The sequence below is a fragment of the Notamacropus eugenii genome, chromosome 1 (genome assembly GCF_028372415.1).
Source record: "Notamacropus eugenii isolate mMacEug1 chromosome 1, mMacEug1.pri_v2, whole genome shotgun sequence".
NCBI classification, from domain to species: Eukaryota; Metazoa; Chordata; class Mammalia; order Diprotodontia; family Macropodidae; genus Notamacropus; species Notamacropus eugenii.
In genome coordinates, this window is record NC_092872.1 from 221,394,667 (window position 1) to 221,418,160 (window position 23,494).

Sequence of the window (23,494 nt, forward strand, 5' to 3'; positions counted from 1 at the left end):
AAGTGGTGGCAGAGTCAGAATGACCTGAGCTCACATTTCCCTGAGGACATTTTGAAGCTATGCGAGTCTGGTTAAAGTCAATCAGTTTCAGTTTCCTGATGTGTAAAAAGTGGGTAGCAATAGCATGTACCTCACAGAGTTCTTGTGAAGATCAAATAAAACAGGCAATACAGGCTTTGGACACCTTAAAGTGTTACGTAAATGCTAGCTATTTTATCTCAGAGTTTCTGAGACAATGAATAGCTTAGGTATATTTTTGGTTGTGGTTGAGTCATTTCAGTCATGTCTGACTCTGTGACCCCCATTTGGGGTTTTCTTGGCACAGATACTGGAGTGGCTTGCCATTTCCTACTCCAGCTCATTTTTACAAATGAGAAACTGAAGCAAACAGGGTTAAGTGACTTGCCCAGGGTCACACAGGTAGCAAGTATCTTAAATAGGATTTGAACACAGGAATAGAGGATTCCTGGTTCAAAGTCCAGTGCTCTATTCACTGTAAATAAAACACTATATAAACGCATTACATTTGTAATTATCTGAATAACTTATTCTTTTTATTTTATTTTTTATTTGGGTACATTTAATGTACCAAATGATGCTTTTATGAGCAGGTCAGCTTATATGTAATATATATTTTTGTTCCTAAATGAACAGTCACTTTAGATCATAAAGAGTATTTGAAAAGTATTATAGAGCATTTAAATTTCCTTCCAATATCTAGGAAGAAAAATGTTTTTCCCCATTCCTGCCTTTAACATGTTTGCAAATTGTACAACTCTTAATTAATAACAGCTAGCATTTAGGGAGTATTTTAAGGTTTGTAAAGCACTATACAAACTTGATACTCACAACCACGTTGGGGAGAAGATGCTATTATTATCCCTGCTTTACTAATTAGGAAACTGAGACTGAGAGGTTAACTTGCTCATGGTCACACAGCTGGTAATTGTTGGAGGCTGGATTTGAACCTAGGTTTTCCTAACTCCAAGTGTCGCACTCTAACCAAAGTGCCATCTAGCTGCCTCTAAATATAAGAGTTATGATGAAAGGTGTTGGGGGACAGTGGGAAAGTTCACTTAAGTTTTTATAGCTTAGTGTTGTTCTGGAGACGTAGGGTTCTTGTTATGGAACTCCTTCACAGTTTCTACTGTCTCAGCTAAGTACTTGGGGTGAGTATTGCAGGAGGCTAGAATGCAGCTTCCTCCTCTCTCACCTGGTACTTCTTCTTCATAGAGACTCGGGGCCTGAAGGATCCGGAGCAGGTGGAGAATTTGCAGGACCAGTCCCAAGTGATGCTGAGTCAGCATAACAGGATGCATTATCCCAGCCAACCAGTGAGGTACGAAGGCTGGTCAGGATCTTCTCTTTTTTACAGCAATGATGTTCACCTTTGGCTCTGGAGGCACCACTATCAACCCCATATTTTTAGTAATTTTGAAGGAATATAATCTCCTTGAAGGCAGAGGTCATGATACTTTTGCATTCCCAAGGCCTAGCACAATGCTTTGTATGCAGTGGGTGCTTAATAAATGTTTGGTGCTTGATCTCAGGACAATCAGGGTATTGACATTCAGTGCTTGAACCAGATCTTTTCTTGTCCACTTGTTGATTTGCTCAATGTCATGTGTCATTACTGTATTTCTTCACAGGTCTACTGACCATGTCCTGGGAGAACACTGCTAGTCAGTTTTAGTTCTAAGCAGCTCCTTGAGACCATGGGCTTGCATCTCAGCACACATTGAAGCATTTCTAATCACTCCTAGCCTTATAGTAATTCACCTTCACCAACCAAACATTTGCACTGTGACTGTTCTTAGGAGAGGATAGAGCAGCTTATTATTTTTTCCCTCAGAAATATTCTATTAATATAGCAATCACAGTCTGGTAAAGAGAGATTTCTTCTCTTAAGTGCATACACAAAGTTCTAACACTTAAGTATATTTTTTTCTAAGTCTTCCTATACTGTGACCACCCCAAGGTTTTGCTGATGACCGGGGAATAATAATAAACAGTATGTTTTTATTATCACTCTTTCTCCTCTCCAATTTCCTTCATCAGCATTTCCAAATCTTTGTTAAAAGTCATCTTTGCCCTGGACAAATCAAGCCCTCCACTGGAGGGAAGTATTACTTCCCTAAGGGTGACGCCATCAGTAACCAATTCTTTCTCTCCTCCTTTCTAGGTTTGGGAAACTGCTTTTGCTTCTACCCTCTCTGAGATTTATTTCTTCTGAACGCATTGAGCTCCTCTTTTTTCGTAGAACCATAGGAAACACACCCATGGAGAAACTCCTTTGTGATATGTTCAAAAACTGACATATCTGCATAGTCCCTTTCCCTCCTCATGCACCAGTATGGACCAATTGGGAAGCCAACCTACACAAAACCTTGGAGTTTGTTGTAAGCTCAGTTTCCATTCCAACAGGGCAAAGCCTGATTCAACTGAATTTAGCACTCATGGAAAATTATTCAAACCACTTAACACCTCCACTTCCGAATCTCTGCTCCACTCCCTACTCCCTCTCTCCCCTTTCCAATTTCCTTCATCAGCATTTCCAAATCTTTGTTAAAAGTCATCTGTGAGGCCTCCATGAAGATAAGCCTTTTACATGCACAGCCAAGAACAGCCATGTTTTACTAAAATGAGCTGAACACTGATAAATATTAATGGTTCTGGGTTTTTTGGGTTTTTTTGCCTCTGAAGAGGAGAAAATGCTTAAGACCAATCAAAATATTGTGAGAAATCCTTTAACGACAACACTATTTAGTGAGATGCCCCTTCCTAAGCCTAGAGAATTTTGTGTATGTGTGTTCCATAAGGTGGTCCTAGGAAAGATGGGCTCACAGAAGAGTAAAGAGGACTGCCTGAGGAGGTACATGGTGAAATACCTGGTGGATGGATGTTTGAATGCAGTACAATTGACAACTACTGATGAACTAAACCCTTTTTTAGACTCAAGCCACTTTACACTTGACATTCCAAGTAAATTCAATTTATTCAGGCTCTTTAGTGAAATGGCCTATGCTAAATTCAATTTTTCAAGTTATGTCTCATCCCTAATGCTGTAGTCCCCATCAGAATCCTTAGCAAATACACTTTTAGCAAGGAACACAGCATAAATCTCAGATGTTGCATTTCCAACAAATGAGAACTGTTTTGAAAATAAGGTTTTAATCCTAGCAGAGACTGTCAAGCTACTAAGTCGGAGCCTGAGATTGCTGGCTGCGATCTGTAGCAACAAGAGCTTCTGAACTAAAAAACTTCATTTGTACTACTGAGGAGGAAGTCTATCTGAACATTCACTCTCAATGGGATCATAGAAACTTAGTCCAAAGGTACAAATGACTTTTTCCCCCATGTACACTATTGTTTACTCTAGTCCCCTTTTAGAAATGAGCTTCCAAACCCAACCTTCCCCCCTAGAAAGCTGGTAGAGTTAGTGTCCTCATATGTAAATAATAAAAACGAAACTTTTGGACAAGTTCTGTTTTGTATTCTTTTACATCAGCTCAGTTCCCACTTAGACAATAATAATGTTCATTATTTTTCTTCATTAGTCAACTAATTTCCCCATAGGTGTCATGAACCCAGAAAAGGTCAGTTTTCAACCATATTCATATCGTGGAGCCGCTGCAGATTTTCATTTTTGATGACGATACCAAGTGGAAGCCGGTTACACTCCTTTTCCTTATCTCTCATCCTCTGTCTTGGTTACGACAGAATTAAGTCTTTGCATAGTTGGTCTTAGGGATGGGGAACATAAGCATTGTAACCCTCATCCTCCCTCAGACTTGTGAGATCCACCACACCTTCAGGATATACTGTAGGCAGGATTCTTTTCTTACACAAATCAACATAACCAGGAAGTTATGGCTGTCCATACTTTAAACTTGAGAAAACAAATTGCTCAGGCTATTGCTTTGTTAAGCGTTGTTCTTTAATAAGCCAGGAATTATTTGTTCATAAAGCTGGTTTTGTACAGCCATACAGGATATACTCAAGAAATGACAGAAATTACACTTTACACATATGAGGCCTTGTTCCCCAAAGCAGGGTGGGGGAGAAAGGAAATCAGCTGACACGGAATTACAAAGTGCCTGTTGACTGTAGCATGAACATAATCCAGCTCTGTGGCCAAGGTAAATCATTCTGTATGTGTGTGTATATATACATGTATAACACACACATACATATATACACATATATGCATATATATTTTTATTTTTAAACAGGTAAAATTATATAGAGTATGACACAGGATAATATATCCCTTTACAATATATACTTTGTTTTAATTTACACTCAGCATACTTATAAATTATTTTAAAAATCCATTAAAAATAATATAATAATCCACAGTCCGTGCCCTTTCCCATGGTAACTACAATCACTTGGTACAAAGAGTGTATCTTAGTATATGAAAGCCTATTTCTGACCTAAGAGAGGATCAGAAAACAGGCCAGACAGTTAAACACAGAGAGGGAACTTAACAGACCTCTGGAACCTTTATTTGAAACAGTCACAACAAACAGACCAAACTGACCCAGGCAAATCTGTTCTTATTAAGACTATTTCCTGTTCTTTTTAAAGACCAATTCAAAGTGGGGATGGTGATGGTGGTGGGATTATTCCAGTCAAAAGAAGCCATGTGAATGTTTAGAAGCAAGGGAAAGATTGCCCAAACTCTAACTTACATCACCTAAGGAATTTCATGACTAGGGTGCTCTCCTTGCCTGGAGGGGGGTGGGGTGGGGAGGAGTAGGAGGGAAATGCAAAGGGAGCAGAAATTCTGAAAAATGGAAATAGCTATTGTTCAGAACTTTGAAATGAGGGTGGATGTGTAAAGAACTTGCTGAGTATCCAGTGAAAAGAAATATCCTGCTCTGAGTTTCAAGCCTAATCTAAAATTGCACTGGTTATGATAACATTCTGTATATTTTACTTCTGTTTTCCCAGACTGCTGGGAAAAAGAAAAAAGAAAACCACTTCACATATGGGTTTATTTTAAGCTAAATGGGATGGCAGAATTGAAATGGACTCTTTCTCATCTGTTTTCACAGTATTCACATGCAATCTCCATTACTAGTGAGAACAAGGTTTAACTTTCAAGAACAGAAGAGCAGCCCTCCAAGCTGTCAGCAAAATTCTTACAACTGTTCCCTCTTCAGTCAGTCTATAAAGCTCTAAAGTACTGGCAGGTAACAACAAAGTTCGAAACAAAACAGAACTGGTATCGCAAAGTCATCTTCCTTCCTTCTTTGTAAGTCCATTAGCACAGTGGTTAAAATGGGAGGAATAAGTATACCAAATGCTCTAAGATTCTCCTTTGGATGGTGAATAGGTTATAACTTGAAAATGTCACCTCTCAGAATCATGACTTGAGTTATATTTCTATGGTTGGTTTATATCAGCCTGTCAATCAGGAAATTGATCATATGGCTCCACTTATTTTTTCCCAAGCTTCCTGAGAAAAAGCCAGTGCATGTTAGTAGAGGAGCTGAGGTTGACTGGTCTCATATATCAACTACAATATTGGAATAGAGTTTAAAATCTGGGCTCCTGATTAGGGAAAAGAGATGGTATATGTGAAATCTGCCAAGGTCATGGGGTTTACATTTCCACCCAATAGCAAATCTGCTGTGCCACTACACTAAAGAAAGAAATCCTTTCAGGATTATAATGGACTAATAAGAATTTATCAGTAAAGAAAAAAATTACTGAGATAGGCCGTATTTTCTAATAGTCATCTTAAAAATGAAATTTCAATTTAATTTTGCCTAATTAATGACCTCCCAATTAAAAAGTGGAAACAAATTTGAAACTAGGCCCTACTTATTACTGAAAAATTAAAATGTCTAAGTAGCTATGGCAACACTAATAGTATACTTCTTCGATGGCCAAGTCTTTCCTAGAGAAGATTTCTATGCTCCCCTGCAGTAAAGCTCTTTTTTCTACTCTCTCAAACACCACTCCCTACTAATAATTTGTTAGTTATAAAATGACTAGAAATCCATGAATGTGTCAACTGTAGAACAGGTTTTATTTGATCCAAAATGAAGATTGAGGTCCCTGGGAAAAAAAAATTGTAAGCTCTCTCATTTGCCATTAACCTCTTCTTATAAAAGCGACCTATGTGATATTTTTGTGTAAAATATCAATCTTCTAAAGAAATACAGCTTCATGTAGGAAGCATGTTGGACTGTTGAGGTCTAGAAGGAGTAATAAAATACAGTTAGTAGCCCTCTCTCCAGCACCCAGCTCAAAAAGGAGTCTAATGTTTACAGGGCTTATGAGTAGGGGAGGAAGGTGAAGTTGGCCCAGGAGGAAAGTTGGGTCATTTTTCTCATCTGAAAAAGCTTGCTCCCAAATTTGTTTCCATAGAACCTGATAAGAAAGGGTACTGAGTGGTTAGCTTTAAAACACAAGTACTTCTAGAATGACGCTTGGAGAGCCCCCCCACCCCAGCCATTACACAAGAAGAGAGTGTGTTGTTCCTTATCCATCTATCCCCAAGTCCAGCTCCAGGAGATTCTGAAAAATTCAGACTTTAAAAACTGTTTTCCTAAAGGGGTCAAATCTAATATTCAATCATATGGTTATCATACTCTGGAGTCGAAGTCTTCCTACCCATAGCAGAAAGAAACAGCAAGGGAGAACAGCTATCCAGGAAGTCTACTGTTACCTAGAGCTACCACATGAAATGATGCTCTATGCTTGCTGTGTAATCTTTGTTGTACAGCTTATGCATAATCCACCAATGGTATGTTGGTTTTAAATGGTGGTCACACAGAATGCTATGTAATGTGAGAGACCATATAAATATTATAACAATGCTATAATGGCATGTCACAAGGCAATGTTAGGAATAAAGCAACCCAGACATCAGATTATAAATGGCAAATTCTCTTTCTCAGAACAGTGCATATGTTAGACAAATTGCATTGTGAACTTCAAAATGAACATTTTCACATGTCTAAAGAAAGGGTGTCACAGTTCATTTAGGTGAGCACACCTTCATATCTCAAACATTATAAATAGCAAAGACAAGTTTTATAATCTTGCAAATGCTAAGAAGCTTAGGATGAGAGCTCATCATCAGGTGTATGGGGACATCCTGTGGTGAAAAATAATGGCATTACTTTCCCCAAACACATGTGCAAGAGAATCTTGTCTTCAATTCTGATGGCCCATGGTTTCTCCCCCGTTCTTCTCTGTGGGAAAAGGTTCCATGGGAAAGAGGTTTAGAAAGACACACCCACACCCACACATACATCTATTTCTGTATGCATGTATGTATATATATATATATATATAATATACATATATATATTTACAGTAAACTTCAGCAACCAGAATATTAATAAAAATAGCTTCAAGTAGTCTTTTTTTTCATTTGTTTAATACTGATGGTCTGAGGAAAAAGAGAAAAGTTAGTTAGGTCACATTTTAAAAATAGTATTTTCCTTTTGGCAGCTTTTTGTAACATTTATTCATGCACTATTGCATATGAATGTTTTGGAAGATATAATTAAACAGTCGCGCTGTTTGTGATGGGGGTGAGACTTTCCTGATGATTTTCCAGCAGTGTGTTTGTTAATATGTTGTCTCTTGTCTGATGATCACTGGACATGGAGCAACACAGAGGGATTAGGATGCAGCTTTAATCTGAGGATCACAGATCTAATAAAACGTTAAAAAAAAATTTAGAGGAAGCTGGTTCTGTGCACCCAGGGAATATGGGAGTCATATGGCTATTGAAAATTCGGCACACTTGTGTATTTGGCGCAAACCAACCAGGAGGAACACTGGCATTGGTTATTCTGATGTCTTAAAATAAAATTAAATTAATTCTTCTTTCATTGCATAACCCTACAGTGTGTGAGACATGCTCTGATTGCTTAATGGAAACAAGAGCTTTTCAATGTTCACTTAACAATATGGAGTGCATTATAAATAATTTGGAGTGAACAGCTCCATTTGGTTGTTATAGGTCCTCAGGAAAGTTTAAATCAGCTGCAGCTTCTAAGTACCCCCCCCAAATATCCAAAGTCTACAGCCTTTGCCTTTAAGATCAAAAAGAGTGGACCTAATCATTGTAGGTCAACAAACTGTTGGCCCAACAGGCCCACAACACCATGCTGCCTGCCTTTGCAACCTCGTTCTCCCATGCCAACTCAGACAGTGGTAGATTATTGGGGAGTGGAGAAGAGGCAAGGGCAAAGCACCGCAGAGGTAACTGGCCAAGCTTTCTGCAGTTATCTGGACCTAAGTTCAAGGAATAAATCCTGGTAGGTCCTGGGTACTCCCCAAATTAAGAACAGCTAAGGCCACAGCTAAAACTTTTCCCCACAGGTTTCTGCTGAGCCTGTCTGGCTCTTCCTTTCCACCCTCCCATTGGGAGGCTGGGTATTCAAGCCACCAGTGGCTGCTTATGCTCAGGGATGAGGCAGGATAGTTGCTGATGACGATGCCTGTGATGGACGGCTATGGGTGAACTAGATGCTGCCACCACTCTGTGGCAATGAGGGGATGTGTGCCTGCCACATCACACCATGTACTCGTTGTTCCCATAAACAATCTGTTGCTGCGGAGTGCCACAGTCAGGGTCCATATTTCTCTTGTGATTTGCCCCTAATGTCCCCTCAGAGAGGTCTTTGGTTTTCTGGGGTGAGTTTTTCACATTCTTGAGTTTTTGTTTGCCCTTTGCAGAACTGAATGTGCCTCGGCTAATGAACTGAGGCCTGTCCTCGCACAGGGAACCTTCCACTGCTAGCCGGGACTCAGGGGTCTCCCCAACTGAAGCAGCTCGATAGAAGGGAGATTTGGAATGAATTTGAAAGCGCTTTCTGGACCCTTGAGAAGAGGCTGTGTTATATGAAGACAGTGAAGACATAGCAGAATCTACTGAATCTAGAGATTCGTGTTGTTTTTTCAGCTGCCTTCGCAACTTAGTTGATGATTCAGTCTTGGAAGATTTCAGGGAGCTAAGTGCTAAACTTCTCTCTAAGGCAAAAAGAAAAAAGACAAAAAAAAAAATCAAACAACAATCTCTTTAATGCTAATTTATCACTGTTCTGAATAGATATGAACGCACATATTAAAGGCTGGCTGGGCAGGTTTCCCTGATACACAGGCAGAATCAACATTTCATTTCTAGACTTCTCAAATTCATAACCTAGGAAGTGCTGTATGTGGCCATGTTGCCGAGAAGGAATTTCCCTCTTCTCCTTCGGCAGCTCAGACAACGACCTAGGATGTCAACCTCTCTACCCCAGGAACATTAATTTCCCCCCTTAGATATTCAAGATCAGGAGTTATTAACCTGGGGTACCAGGAACTTGTTTTTTAAAAAATATATTTGATAGCTATATTTCATTCTAACTGGTTTCCTTCGTATTCTGATGTATTTTATTTTATCCATTTAATAACATAAACCAGAGGAGTCCATAAGTTTCATCAGACACTGCCTGAGAGAACCATGACATACAACAAAATGTAGAGTCCACGTTTTATAAGGTGAGACCGAGACCAAATTACCGTATTTGCCATAAAGTATGGCAAAGAGAAACACTGCCCCTTTAGGACTCGCCTCACAAAAGATTTAACAGAAGAAATCACAATCTGGAATCTCCAGCACCTGAGAACAGCAGGCTGCTCTTTTTTGCACAAAGGGGCTAAAACCAGCTGCCCCCTAGGGCTGCTCTTTCTCCCAGTGGCCGCTCAGAGCCCACCTGATCTATCTGGGAAGTGGAAAGTGGACTTCCCCTCCTCCTCCGGCCCTCCAATTCATCAGGGCTGTTTGTCTGCTTATAGCAACATAGGACATCAGTTCTATCCCTTTTGGTAATGTGGAAGCCCATGGGTTACTGCTTTGCCATTGCAGTCCTTGGGTTCTCAAGGCTTTATCACTGCTCTGCATTACGCACCCTCTTGACTCTCAGAACTTGTCATAAGGCCTACTGATACAACCCAAGAACCCCAAGGTCTTGCCATCCCCTCCACTCCTACATCCTTTCTCTTCCCCCTGTAGCAGAACTTTCTTTTATGTGTTGTTTCTCCCAATTAAGAGTGTGAACTCCTTAAGAGCAGGAATTGTCTTGATTTTACTTGCATCTCCAGTGCTTAGCACTTGACACACAGTAAATGCTTAATAAATGCTTTTTTTAAAAATTCATTTAAAAATCTTTAAAAATTCATGTTTTCATTCCTAATTCACTGCCCATCAGCACTGCAGGTCCTACTAAGTCTGAAAGGTCATTTAAAATTGGGAAGAATGAGACAGCTGGCATTTTAAGTACCACAGCCGAAAGAACTAAATCTTGGCGTTATCTCTGAGAACCTGTCTCTTCAGTGATCAAATACATAGGAAAAAAATACATGATTCAACGACTTCATTTACCTGATTTATCACAGAAGGTTCCTTCAGAGTCAAAGTTCAAATTCTCTGAGCTATCAGCAGTCCCAATAGAGGCTTCAGATTCAAGTGTTTCGTCATCTGAAGCTCGGGGCTCTAAGGCAAGCATCTCAAATGTTAGTTCTTCCCTGCAAAACCAATCAGGAAGACAATTAGCATCCCAGGTAAAGGAAGCTCCAGGAAAACGGCCCGGGAGAAGGGAATATAAGTGATCGTACTACCCCATTCACTATAGTTCAGATAATAAAAAAGACTATTTACTACCCTGAAGCAAAACAATAAATAAATAAGGGTGGAACAGGCAGGGAATGTTTTCTTTCCTACCCTCTCACCCCCCACCCCCCACCCCAGCCCATTCATTCTCCTCCAGCCAGGTGCTGGTTAACACTAGGCAGCCTGTCTTTCTCCCTAGTCAGCCTCTCCTTGCTCATAGGACATTTGTTAACGAGAGGGTCCAGATTTTAGAGGAGCCTGATCTCTATCCTTCCGAGTTTAAGCCCTGATAATAAGTTCACAGACTTGCTGAATGTTTCGTTCATGTTCAGGGAAAACAGTACTGAGTACCAGCTACTCACTAGCTATGACTGGGCAAGCCAGCTTCCCTGGGTTTGTTTCTTTGTCTCTAAAATCAAGAAATTATACTAAATAATCTCCAAGGTCCTTTTCAGCTCTCAGAAAGTTCTATGGGCGTGATTCCCATGTAGCCAAGTTAATTTTACTTTGTTCCCATTTTACAAATGGAACCCTGACAACCAAATAATCACATTTAATGCAGGACAGTTATCTCAACGATGAACATCACTAGAACAATTCCAAATGCATGGCCCAGAGAAATGAAGTGACTTGCTTGATGTTGGTACAATCAGGGCCAGAACTCAGATCTCCTTGACTGCCATTCCAGGGTTGATTTTACTACGCGCTACACCACGTAGGTAGCATTGATGTCCTAGAAGGACAACATAAAAACAATGCTCTTTACCCCCAAACTTACTTTTCTTTCTGTAAGTTCTCAATCTGCTCAGTCAGCACTCTCTCTTCCTGCTGCATAGCTGCTTGCTGTTGCTCTGTGACCTCCATCTCTATTGCTTCCTCATTAGACACAGTTTCTTCTGGGACTTCAGACATGGGGGGCAATCGGACTGCAACAGGAGATGATGGACTTGGGTAGTTTCCCTTACGAACACGCCCTTTACCCTGCAGAGAAACACCCATATAAAAAGCTTCATGTCTTCATATTCTTTGGTCAGTGAGATTAGGACAGGGAGCATGCTTTCAGTCAACTGGATGAGCAGAGATAATAAATGCACACAAATCATCATCGACAGGGGCCTTAGGATTCTAAGACAACACCTACTAAACACAAACATATTGACATTTTATTGCAAGAAATAACCCTGTAAGAAACTTGAGGGTGGAGGGATACTACACATAGGTAGATTTTTAAAGTTTTCCCTCAATTACATAAACACCCATATGCCTCACATGAAATGGATCATAATATACTAGCAAACATAACCCATCATGGTTTTATGGTACAATATATCATGGGTATAAAGGTGCTCAACTTCACAGTAAAACCCTAGCTACATCAAGAAAAGTGCTCCCTTAGAGAGTGGCTGCCTTTTTGTATGACTTATGAAAACATACTGGAGAAGAATCATAGGGAAGAGAGCATGACTATGGCATCTGGAAGCTTCTCACACTCATTTTGAACTTGTCTTAGCTGACACTGGAATAGTCTTGACTTCCTATGTTTTTATGCACACAGAGACTCACAGTGGTGAAATGCAACAGGATAGTGATTGTTTTTGTTAGGAAAACAGAGGAAGATGGATTCATCTTAAAAGTAGATGTTATCTCTGTTTTCCTTCATTGCCTTCCCCACCCTTGTCTGAGTTTGCAGTGGGGAGTAAGAGCACAGGAAGTGATTTTTGTGGAGGGTGATGACAACTCAGTTCACTTCAATGTAGATGAACAGAAACAGAAGAAATTATGGGAACTTTTACTCCTGGTTTCCTGGGGGTGAACTTGTGACCAAGAAGTTAAAATTTTTTTAGGTAGGAAACAAACAGCAGCACTAATTTGCTTCATTCAATTATTTTATTTTTTAAGAGCTTATTATATGAAGGGCACTATGCTAGATGTGGGGATATAAAAATGAAAAACAAAGGCCCTCTCCTTTGGTGGACAGGATATAAGAATGATACAAGAATGTATTAAAGGCAAATACTTTACCGAACCAAAGTGATAAAAGAAATATCAGGAAGGAAAGATCACTTTCATCACAAAATACGTAGGTTTAACACTTGGGAGGTTTAATAAAGAGAAAACCAAGCTGAATCCATATTGTAATAAATCAGGGAATGAAGGAAGGCAATCTGATTAGCTGTTAGAATTATGTAAAAACATGGTGCTAAATTACCTTGCAGCCTGCTGTAATTAAGTTATTAAACCCTTAACTGATTTTTGAGTCCTTCTGGATCCCTAAAACCAACACCAAACGAGCACAAGGCTAGCAACAGGCAAACAGATAACGGGAGAGCCTCTAAGTCATGTAAGAGACCACTCTGTCACTAAGCCTTCAAGTATTTGGCTTCAACACAGTAAGGCCTTGTATTCGCAAAGAACCACCTAACAGAGTTAATGGAAAAAGGTTAAAGTAGTTTTTAGGTCTGGAAGCTCAGACCAACCATGAACAGGCTTCACAGCATCACTTTCCATAGGGAGAAGGCTCTGGAAACACTGGAGAACAGTTTCAATTTACCAAAGCCTTGTTCTTGTGTCCTCTTAAACTCAGGGATCCAAATGGATTTGTTTCTCTGAAATACATTTTTCACTAGAATGTATGGGTTTCCAAGGTGAAGTTTATTCTGCAATCAGTGCTAAGTTGAGTAGCTAATTCAGTTCTTAAAAAGTTACACTTTGTTACTTTAGCAGACAAATTCCATCAGCTTGGCTTAAGAATATCTCTATAATAAAAGCACTATCTTTGTTGGTATCCCCTCAAAGCCCCTAGAATCATGTGCCATTCATTCTCTGACACCATAAATATTTATTGGGCTTCCCCTCCAAGGTTACCTTTCATCTGGTGTGTGTACATCTCTTTATACCTAGGTAGTTTTATGTGTACATGGTAGTCTCTATCAACAGAATATAAGCTCCATGAAGGCCTTTGTCTTTGTGTCCTTGCTGCTTTGCAGAGTGCTCGACACATAGTAGGTGCTTGATAAATGTTTGCTAGCTAACTGATTAGTCTGTGCCAGATGCTTGGGACAGGAAGACAAAATAGTGTCTAAACTTGAAGGAGCTATCACTTGCTTGGGGGCAAATAGCACCTCCACGGGTAAGCAGATATAACTATATACAAAGGTCCTACCTCCAGCAGATAGGACTGATTATCTAGAAAAAAAGTCTTAACTGTGACTAGGAAGTTTCCTCATCTCCTCAAATGAGGGAAATGAGACCCTGACAGGATTATCCAAAAGTGAAATCCCATCATGACCTCCATTACTGCAGCAGTGCGCTGGCAGTTACATCAAAGTCACCGGAGAATATCTTCCATCTTTCCCTGGTTTGTTTTCCTTTGAGCAAAAAAATGTCAATACTTATCTCAGTCTGTAACATAATACACAAAAAGCCTAAAGAAATACATGAATAATCTTTGAGTCATATTTGGTGTCTACCATTAGACCAGCCAACACTCAATGAGCCCAGAGCATGCCGTGGTTCTCACCTTCACAGACTGGGCCACGGACACTACACCAATACAGATCTAGATGATGTAAGAAAAGTAGAAAGACTGAAACAATGTGCTAAGTGAGGTCCAGGAGGAAGAGTGTTATTGACACAGAGACCAGAGAAAACTTCAAGAAAGAGGTGGAATATGAACTGGACTTCTAAGGATGAGGAGGGAGTCAAAAGATGGCGGGGGAAGGAGGAAAAACCTTTTGCTTTAAGACAGATGCAGCAGCAGTTGAGCCACAGGAAAAAAACATAGTAAAGGTAACTCACTAGACTGAGTGACCTCAAAGATTTTCAGACTGATTATCAGACACTGACACATTTCTCTCTTACAAAGCCCATCACAGGAATGCAAACCGGCAGAAGGACAGGCAGAAAACTGCAGAACCAATGGAGACAGATTATTCCTTACTATATGGCTCTATTCTAGACCTTAGCAGTTAAATGAAGAAAGATATCTTTAGCTTCAGGAAGATTTTATTTTTATATTTTAAGCAGAAAATGTATAACTTACCTCACTTTTTCCCTTCTTAAATGATTTACATATATCCATCCCTTCCTCTCTCTAAGAGTTTCACTTTAGAGTGAAAGGGATCAGGTGCCAAGATGGTTTATAAATAGATTGCTGAAATGTTCTTAGTGGCTTTTATTTGAACCTGGCTTCCAGCCATGCACTCAATCTCTGAATGATGACAATTTGACCACTTTGGGATAATTTTTTTAAAAATTCAACTTAATTTACAAACTGGAACCCAGAAAATGTTTATATTTAAAAAGGAAGAGGGAATTTCTTTTGTATTTTCAGAGCAAAAATATCTATTCTAAGACAGTGTCTGTGAAGGTGTATTGCCTTTCCCTAACATCTCAGTATTCCTAAAGAGATCTGAAGGTTCTAAGTGCTGGGTAGGAAGGATAGCTCAAACACTTCTACTGTTTAGAATCTCCTAAAATAATATTTTAAAAATAATATTTCAATTTATCTTTGATTTCACTGATGTGAATGCTTTTCTCCAAATGATGCTGATAGCAACTCATTTATACTTTCTCATCCACCTTCTTCTGAAGATCTTCCAAAGGAGGGCTGCCACACTTCCTCTAGCTCTTCCAATTTGTATAAGTAGCATTACAAAAGCTGCCCTGTTATCATCCCTTCATGTCTCTCACTCTCCAGCTCATTCCCTTAAATAAGATCATATATCTCTATATTGTCTTTTATACTGCACTACCTTGCACTTGCTGTTTGCTGCTGGCAATATGCTGCTACCACTTATTTACACCTAACATGCTTTTGGATGGCCACAATGTGGATTTCTCAGTAATTGTAATGGTGTAGGATTCATAGCTCTAGAGCATTTTGGAGTCAATGTTAGCATTTTCAGATGGAATTTTGTTCTGGGGAGAGTGTGAGTGTGAGTGTGAGTATGTGTGTGTGTGTGTACAGTGTAGAGTTACAAGGGATCCAAGGAGAGACCAAGGAGGGCCAATCATCTCATCCAAAATCGAATCTGAGCCTGTTCCGGGCACAAAGCCCCACTTCAGGAACTAAGGCTTCAGTGATTGGCAAACCAAAGACAATTCCCATCACTATACAAATTTATTATATATAGATCCAGAGATTCCCTCAAATTCAAAAAATACAATGTAGGAGAAAGTAAATCCATAACTGCAAGCAGAGACTTAAAGGTAAAAATAATGGATCTGCTACAAGGCCCACATCAATCCCTCGAAGAAATTAAGCAAAAGATGAAAAATGAAATGAAATGAAAGTTCTGGAAGAAAGAACTGAACGTTTAGAACAGAAAGTGGTAAAACTTATGCAAGTAGCATACTTTCTAAAAACTAGAACAGTCCAAACAGAAATCAATGATTCCTTGAGACCAGGAGAAATATTAGACCAAAATAAAGAGATTGAAAAAATGGAAGAAAGCATAAACTATCTCATATAAAAAAATAACTGACTTGGAAAAATGAATCAAGGAGAGATAACTGAAGAATCATGAGAGTCCTAGAAAAACTATGATAAAAAAAAAACACTCAACATTTTTAAGAAGTCATAAATGAATACTGTCCAGATCTATTAGAACCAGAGAGCAAAGTAAAAACAGAAAGAAAGAATACACTGATCACAATGAGAAAGAAACCCTTAAAAGGAATGTCCCAGGAATATCAGAGCCAGAATCTACAATTTCCAGTCCAAAAAACCCTTTTTGCCAAAGTATCTCATCAATCACCAGGTATTTATTAAGCAGATATTATTAAAGTGTCAATTTCTGCGCTAAGTGCTGGAAATATTAGTACAAAGAATGAAACAATCCAAGCTCTCAATGAACCTACGTTCTAAAAAGACAAACAGTAAGTATATATAAAATATGTACAGCATAAATGTAAAAGCAAATATATATATGAAATGTATGTGGACGTGTCTCTCTCTAGTCATTAAATACAAGGTAGCCTGGAAGGGCTGGAATTAGCAGCTGAGGCTAAAGAAAGGCTGCATGCAGAAATGCTGCCTGAGCTCCATCTCAAAGGCAGAGTGGGGCTTCGTAGGGCCAAGTTAACTGTAGGACAGGGTGCATTCCAGGATTAACGGATAGCCAGTGCAAAGGCTAGAGATGGGAGAGACTACTGTGGGAGGAATGGAGAAAAGGCCAATGTGGCTGTGTAACAGTGTGGGAAGGGGAGTAAGGTCCAATAAGGCTGGAAAGGTTGTTTAGGGCTAGGTTTAGAAGCTAAATAAAGGAATTATATTATTCTTAGAGCAACAGGAAATCAGATCTATGCTTAAGGAAAATCACTTTGAAAGCAATATGTTGGGTGAGAGACAGGGAGGCCAATTAGGAACTACTGGAATAATTTAAGCAAGAGGTGATAAGGGCTTGAACTGGGAGGCAGCTCTGTGAGTAGAGAGAAGGTGTTAGATGGAAGAGATGCTGTGAAGGTAGAAATGCTAAGATTTGGCAAATGAATATACGGAGAGAAGGAGAATGAGAAGTCCAGCGTAACAGGGAGATGATGAACCAGGTACACTCTAAGAATACTGGAGCCTTCAATACAAACAGTGAAGCCTGGAAAAAAGGGAAGTGGGGTTAGGGCAGGCCTGTACAACCTGCTTTGGATGGCTTACAAAAAATGTAGAGGATGTTTTCCTTTACATTTTTTGAGGGCTGTCTGAAATCCTTTGGTGGACTGCAAGCAGCCTGTGGGCCACAGGCAGTACAGGCCTGGTTTAGGGGGAAACAAATAGTTTAGTTTGGGATATGTTTAGTTTAAGATTATCTCGAGAATATCCAGTTTCAAATGTGCAACATGCACATGGTGTTGAAGCTTGGGGAAGAGACCATGACAGGATATAAATCTGGGGGGTCATGTGCACAGACATAATTAAATTCATGGAGGTAACTGTGTTACCGAGAAGAGAGGGAGAAAAGAACCTCGGAGTAAGGGTGAACTAAGAAGTATCATCTAGACAAGCTAGCGGTGAATCAGGAGACATGTCACAAAAACCCTAGTATTCAGAGGGAGAAAGTGGCCTGTACAGGCAAATGCAACGGACAATCAGGACTAAAAAAGACCATTGGATATGGCAATTAGATCTTTGGAAATGCTGGCAAGAATGGTTTCAGTTGAGTGATAAGGCAGGAAGCCAGACTTCAAAGGAATGAGGAATGAGAGTAGAGGCAGTGAGTGCAGGTAACTTTTCTCACAGGTGTGGCTAAGAAAAGAAAGAGACGTGAAGGACTCAAAGTGCAGAACAAGATGTAGACTTTTGGATGTGGCCACTGGGTAGCTTTGCTTTGCTTGGTTATGCTCATTTGCTACAAGGTTTTTTTTTTTTCCTTCGTAAATCTAGGGTTAGGTAGAGGGGGTGACAAAGGGATTAAAGAGCCATTGAAACATTTTTTTTAAAAGGTACAAAAGAGAAAAGAAGGAAATTCCGGAGGAAGCAAAGACAAGCAGGGCAGTTTTCAAGGTAATGCATGGAATCTATTTTATATGTATATATGTGTGTGTGTATGTGTGTGTGTATATGCATATATACACGTATTTTAAAAAAACAAGTAGTATGAAATGGAGACTGGTGGTTTCAAATATAATCCTTTTTGTGTTCTGACACATATATCAAAATGCTTATTTTTGGGGGGTGTTTAAGTTTGGAATAGAAATTTTAAAAAAATCTATGGAATTTAGCAAAAATCACACTCAAGGCAAAACTTCATAGTACTGTATGCTTTTATCAAAAATATAAAGATACGTAATATGCTGAGAGTCTGTGTTTTGATTCCTGCAGCCCCCTTGTCTAATTCATGCATGGCGTACCTGCTTTGTGTGTATGTTTATCTTCTCCAGGCTCCTTAAGGGAAGGAAGAAACAAATGCTCTTAAGGGAGATCTGAGTTGAGGAGTTTCTCTTGTCTCTGGGACTGCTACTACTTCTTCTCTTGCCTCCTGATTCACCAATGCCCTCTTAAAAGGTCCAGCAACTCTTGGGCACCACCATTTAAACCTCAGGGAGGATTACCTCTCTAGCCAAAATGCTTGCAGGACTGAGGATAAGTGAAGCATAGCCAGACGAGAGAAAGTTCTACAGCATATTAGTTTTAGTGATAGGTAAGCATTCATGGTGCTGGGGGGAGGGGATGGAAAAGAGGCAGGTGAACCAGGCTGGGAGCGGGAAGGGGAGATCATGGCAAAGTTCCTGGGCACCATGTGGTAAAGAAAGACTGGAATGTGGCAGATGGAGAATGGAGGCTTATAGTGTGTCCACCATTTACCATACACGTACCATCAAACCCCGCCCCCCCCAGCTTCGTTGTTGTCTTATGTGGACCACACTACACTGTTTCAGAAACTAAACATTTTAACTTTTTCTCTTGCAGCACTTTAGTTCCAATATTAACTCTTTGTAAGAAAAGGTAGGTGTGCGTGTGTGCGTGTATGTATAGGGGAGATATTATTTTCAGCGTGTAAGGAAACATTCTCAGAGATGAGAAGTAACCTGCCAACCACTAGATGCAATTAAGTGGCAGTGCTGGCAGTTAGGCTAGTAGGGCCACAATATTTTGCAGTATAGTACAATGTCTCATCAGTTTGGAACTTCAGTACAGAAACTTCTTAGTTAATATGCCTTTGTAAATGAAAGGAATTTAAAGTCAACCAACATTTTATTAAGTGCCTAATATTTTACAAGGCAGTGGAGGGAGGGAAAGAGTGAGAGTGTGTGTGTGTGTGTGTGTGTGTGTGTCTGTGTGTGTGTGTGTGTGTTCATACTGATAAATAACACACAGTCTTATTTAGAAGCATATGCATCTCCAAGGAAGGTGACACAAACAGTACTGTCCAGAATAAGGACTACAAATACAGTTTGATGACAGATTTCAGGAAGGTGGATTGCCTGACGGTGGGAGAATCAAAGCACACTTCACTAAACAAATAGCAACTATCTCAAATGATAGATACAGGAGGCAAAGATGGATTGAATCCCAGCTCCGGTGATATGGTAAACAGAGGAAGAAGCAAACAAGGTCAATTGGGGAATGGAAAGTAGCCATCTTCAGTTGATGTGTACAATATCTACAAGGGAGTAACATCAGACAAGGCTGGAAAGGTAGCCTAGGGTCAGGTTGAAGAAGATTTTGAATGCCAAACTAATGAGTTCTGTAGATGACAGGGAGTCACTGAGGGTGTTTCAACAGAATGATATAATTCATCTGTGAATTAAGAAAATTATCTGCATGAAGGAGGAATACATAGTGCAGAGAAGATGTGGGCTTGAACTAGGGTGGTAACAGTGAAAACAGAAATGAGGGGAGGAATACAAAAGTCATTAAGAGAATTGTTGACAGTTCATTTGATTGGGGTAGCACACAGAAAGGGAAAAGTCAAAGATGATGATAAGGTTTCCATCCTTAGCAAAGAAAAGAAGAGTGGTATCATTAACAGAAATAGGGAAGTTAGAAGGAAAAAGAGGCTTTAAGGGAAAGATAATGAGCTAGTCTGGGAATGAAGGACCTTTATGAATGATACTATAGTGAAAAATAAGCATATAAATCTACATAAATCATAAGAATCAGACCTACTGTTTACAAGATAAGTGGGTAGTTAGGGTGCAAAAGCCAAACCCCAACTTCCAACTCTGTTCTACACTGCACAGGGAATTTATAGTCATAATCCTATTTCCCAGATGTATATTAGTAACATAAGAGGTGATGAGTGAAATTTACTCTGCATCTTTTCTAGGGTTGGAGGCTCTCCATTTATAGAGGTGGCACAATTTCTGCTAGATGAAGATTCTGATTAACTAGTGCTAACCAGCTTGTTCTAACCAACCTGTGTTTCCCTACTCTGAACCCTGCTTCCCTTTTAATTCCACTGGGATATTAGTTTGAAGAACTTGCTCGCTTTCTAGCTGTTGGTGAAACTGATAAGCCTGAAAGGGAACAGAAGTCTCCCAGGAAAAACAGAACAGGGACAGCTTCTCTTAATCCAAGGCTGAAGAATGGTTGCCTTTCTTGTATTTTCACATAAACCTTTACTTTCAGCTATAAGATCAGAGGCATGGTTTCTTCCCTTTTCATTTCAGGCTGGTGAAATAATGACTGTTACCTCCAGACACCACCAGCAGTCTTACTGAACTCTTCCGTGCTCCACCAATAATCAATCAGCCAACCAGCATTTGTTATGTGCCTAACTATCAGGCACTATGATAGATATTAGGATTCTATGGACAAAAATCAAACAGTCCCAGTTCTGGAGAAGCTTATGTTCTACTGGGGAAGATAGCATGTACTTTTAAAAGTAGATACAAGACATCTATAAAATAAAGGAAAGGTAATTTTTTTTTTTTAGGGAAGGGGGAAGTACTAGCAGTTGGTAGAGAATCAGGAAAGGCTTCGTGTAGAAGGTAATGTTTGAGCTAAGCTTTGAAAGAAATTAGGGAAGCTAAGGGGTGGCTGTGAGGAAGGAGAGCATTCATGTGACAGGGGACAGCCTATCCTAAGGCATGGAGACAGGAGAAGAAACAAGAAGGGAGAGTAAGGCTAATTTGTTTGGATCTGATGGCTGCTACTGAAATTGTAGGCACAGATGCAACATATTACAGTGGTGAACAAAAGTTTTTTAAACTACTTAGGTTTTTCCCTTAATTTGAAAGTGTATTATAGTGATTTATAGCGTGTTTAATTTTCAAAATGAAATTATATCATTTCAAACTGAAATTCAGAGTGTAGAATTATCCTTTATTTTAAAAATCAGTAGACTTAAATCTAGTCTATCTGATTTGTACAGTCAATTTTCTTAGAAAACTGAGATTTATTCAATTAACTAATTGTCCCTTCTTCGATGCCACAGTATAGCATAAAAATACAGCATAAAAATACTAAGGAAGTTAATTAAGCTTAGTAGGAAATAGCTAAATTTTCTAAAATTCACATGTAATTTTAAAAATTATCTAAAAAAAAAAAATGAGTTTTGCCTAACCAACTATCCCTGCAAATCATGCTTAATTATTCTAATATGATTTGAAATTGTATAGTTAAAATTAACGGCTGACTCACTCTTTTCCTCAAATAAAGTGGTTCCCAGGAAGGCAAGTACTGAGTCAGTCCGTACCCACTATATCTTTGTTGATAAAATGGCTCACTCGGCCTGTTATTGTGCGGTATCTGTATGAAAGGCATAAGAATCCCTTTTCAGACCTACTCAGTGACCAACACTGCTATCAGCCTATCGAGCTCCCAACTGAGCTATCAAAAACAGGACAAGACTGGGGCCAGGAGTTTTTTGAGAAGAGTTCAGGAATTAGAGAGACAAGGGAAAGAGGAAAAGCCAGAAGGACAAGGAAAAATGAACAAGAGATGGTATAGGTGAGTTCTCAATCTGCTTCCTAGAAACTGATGCATCTCCATTTTGCTTACCTGTGCTCTTGTTCCTTCCATCACTAAACCAGGATTTGACACTTTGGTCCTCAAAGGAAGCCCTGCACCTTGCTCAACTTTCTTTATATAAAGCAAAGCTAGGAAATCTCAGTCAATCTCTAAGGGAAGCAATGGGGTGGAGAATGGGAAAAGCCCTGAATGTGGAGTGGTCAGCAGGAGTCATGACCCTCCTCCTTCACTAAACAACCTGTAGGATTCTGGGCAAGTAACTTCACCTCCCTTGGTTTCAGTTTTTTCATGTGTAAAAGGATTAGGCTAGATGATTTTCCAAGGCCTTTTCCAGCATGAAATCTATGATCCTATGAAATAATATACCTGGGAAAAGGCCTTAAAATTTTAGCTTACTGTTCAGTGACATCTTTCCCCTCAAAATTAACTGAATTTATCTTTTATCCTTATTTAAAAAAAAAATGACATTACAGTATGTTATTATGATCTGTAGGTATGGTCAGAAGACCAAAAGGGACCAATAACCCTTTTTATTGTGTGAATGCATTAAGCTTTCTACCTTTTGATTGGCTCCTGTGGTGAATATCTAGAGAGTGAATTGCTGATTTCAATTTCTACTTTAAGACTTTTGGTCTTAAGCCATTGCTAAAATAAGGCACTAAATAGGTAGAAGGCTCTTAGATTGAAATCTATCTACTTTCTCTGTAGAAATAGTTATGGGTCAGGGGGTGCTAAAATCCATCTGCAGCATTAGGGATGAAGGACTAGAAAAATCTGAAAAAACTCGAATGTTCAAGCCTAGAGCCAGGCCATTTGTTCATTCTGGTCTAATTGCTGAGTGAAATCTCAGTCACTCTAATTGGTAGCCTAATTTTCAGGTACTTTTTAGCTCTAATGAAACCTATCTCCCAGTTCATGGAAGGCATTATCAAGAACCACAGATCAAGGGCTCTGTCAATGTTTCCCATTGTGATAGGAAAGGAGTTGGTGGTGAGAGGAATCTGGAGCAAGGCATCCAACGACAGCAATGCTAGCTAAAAAGTGAATTTCTCTCCTTTTACAATTTTCAACTTTTGGGTTTAACATCCATCAATTTCCATCAAAAAGACATTCAGTCATTCTTCAGTCATGTCCAACCCTTCACGACCCCATTTGGGGTTTTCTTAGCAAAGAAACTGGAGTGGCTGGCCATTTCCTTTTCTAGCTCTTTTACAGATGAGGAATTGAGGCAAACAGGGTTAAATGACTTGCCCAGGGTCACACAGCTAGCAAATGTTTGAGGCTGAATTTGAACTCAAGAAGATAAATTTCCCTGATTCTAAGCCCAGGGCCACCTAGTAGTCTTCCACCAAACAGACAAAACGTACAGATGGATTTTATTCAAGAACACCAGGTATAAGAGAGTTAACAAAACAAGAGAGAACCTGGAAAAAGATGGGCAGACAACACAGGAGGTG

The 23,494-nt window shown here is 39.5% G+C and overlaps 2 protein-coding genes across 13 annotated transcripts in view; one reads left to right on the forward strand and one right to left on the reverse strand.

Annotated features, from left to right (window-relative positions):
* Positions 1-2,332, forward strand: part of NR2E3 (nuclear receptor subfamily 2 group E member 3) — a 36,763-nt gene extending 34,431 nt beyond the window's left edge. The window contains exons 8-9 of the mRNA XM_072621890.1: positions 1,234-1,339; positions 2,183-2,332. Of these exons, the coding sequence (XP_072477991.1) occupies positions 1,234-1,339; positions 2,183-2,315 (239 nt within the window). The 3' untranslated portion in view covers positions 2,316-2,332. The remainder of the gene's footprint in view (positions 1-1,233; positions 1,340-2,182) is intronic.
* Positions 2,333-7,287: 4,955 nt separating this feature from the next.
* MYO9A (myosin IXA) overlaps positions 7,288-23,494 on the reverse strand; it is a 342,794-nt gene continuing 326,587 nt past the window's right edge. For 11 of the 12 annotated variants that reach the window (XM_072627891.1, XM_072627917.1, XM_072627911.1 and 8 more), the window contains 3 exons: positions 11,406-11,608; positions 10,400-10,542; positions 7,288-9,003 (listed from right to left, as the gene is read on the reverse strand). In XM_072627891.1, the coding sequence (XP_072483992.1) occupies positions 8,546-9,003; positions 10,400-10,542; positions 11,406-11,608 (804 nt within the window). In that variant the 3' untranslated portion in view covers positions 7,288-8,545. The remainder of the gene's footprint in view (positions 9,004-10,399; positions 10,543-11,405; positions 11,609-23,494) is intronic. The other variant, XM_072627924.1, reaches the window with a different exon arrangement.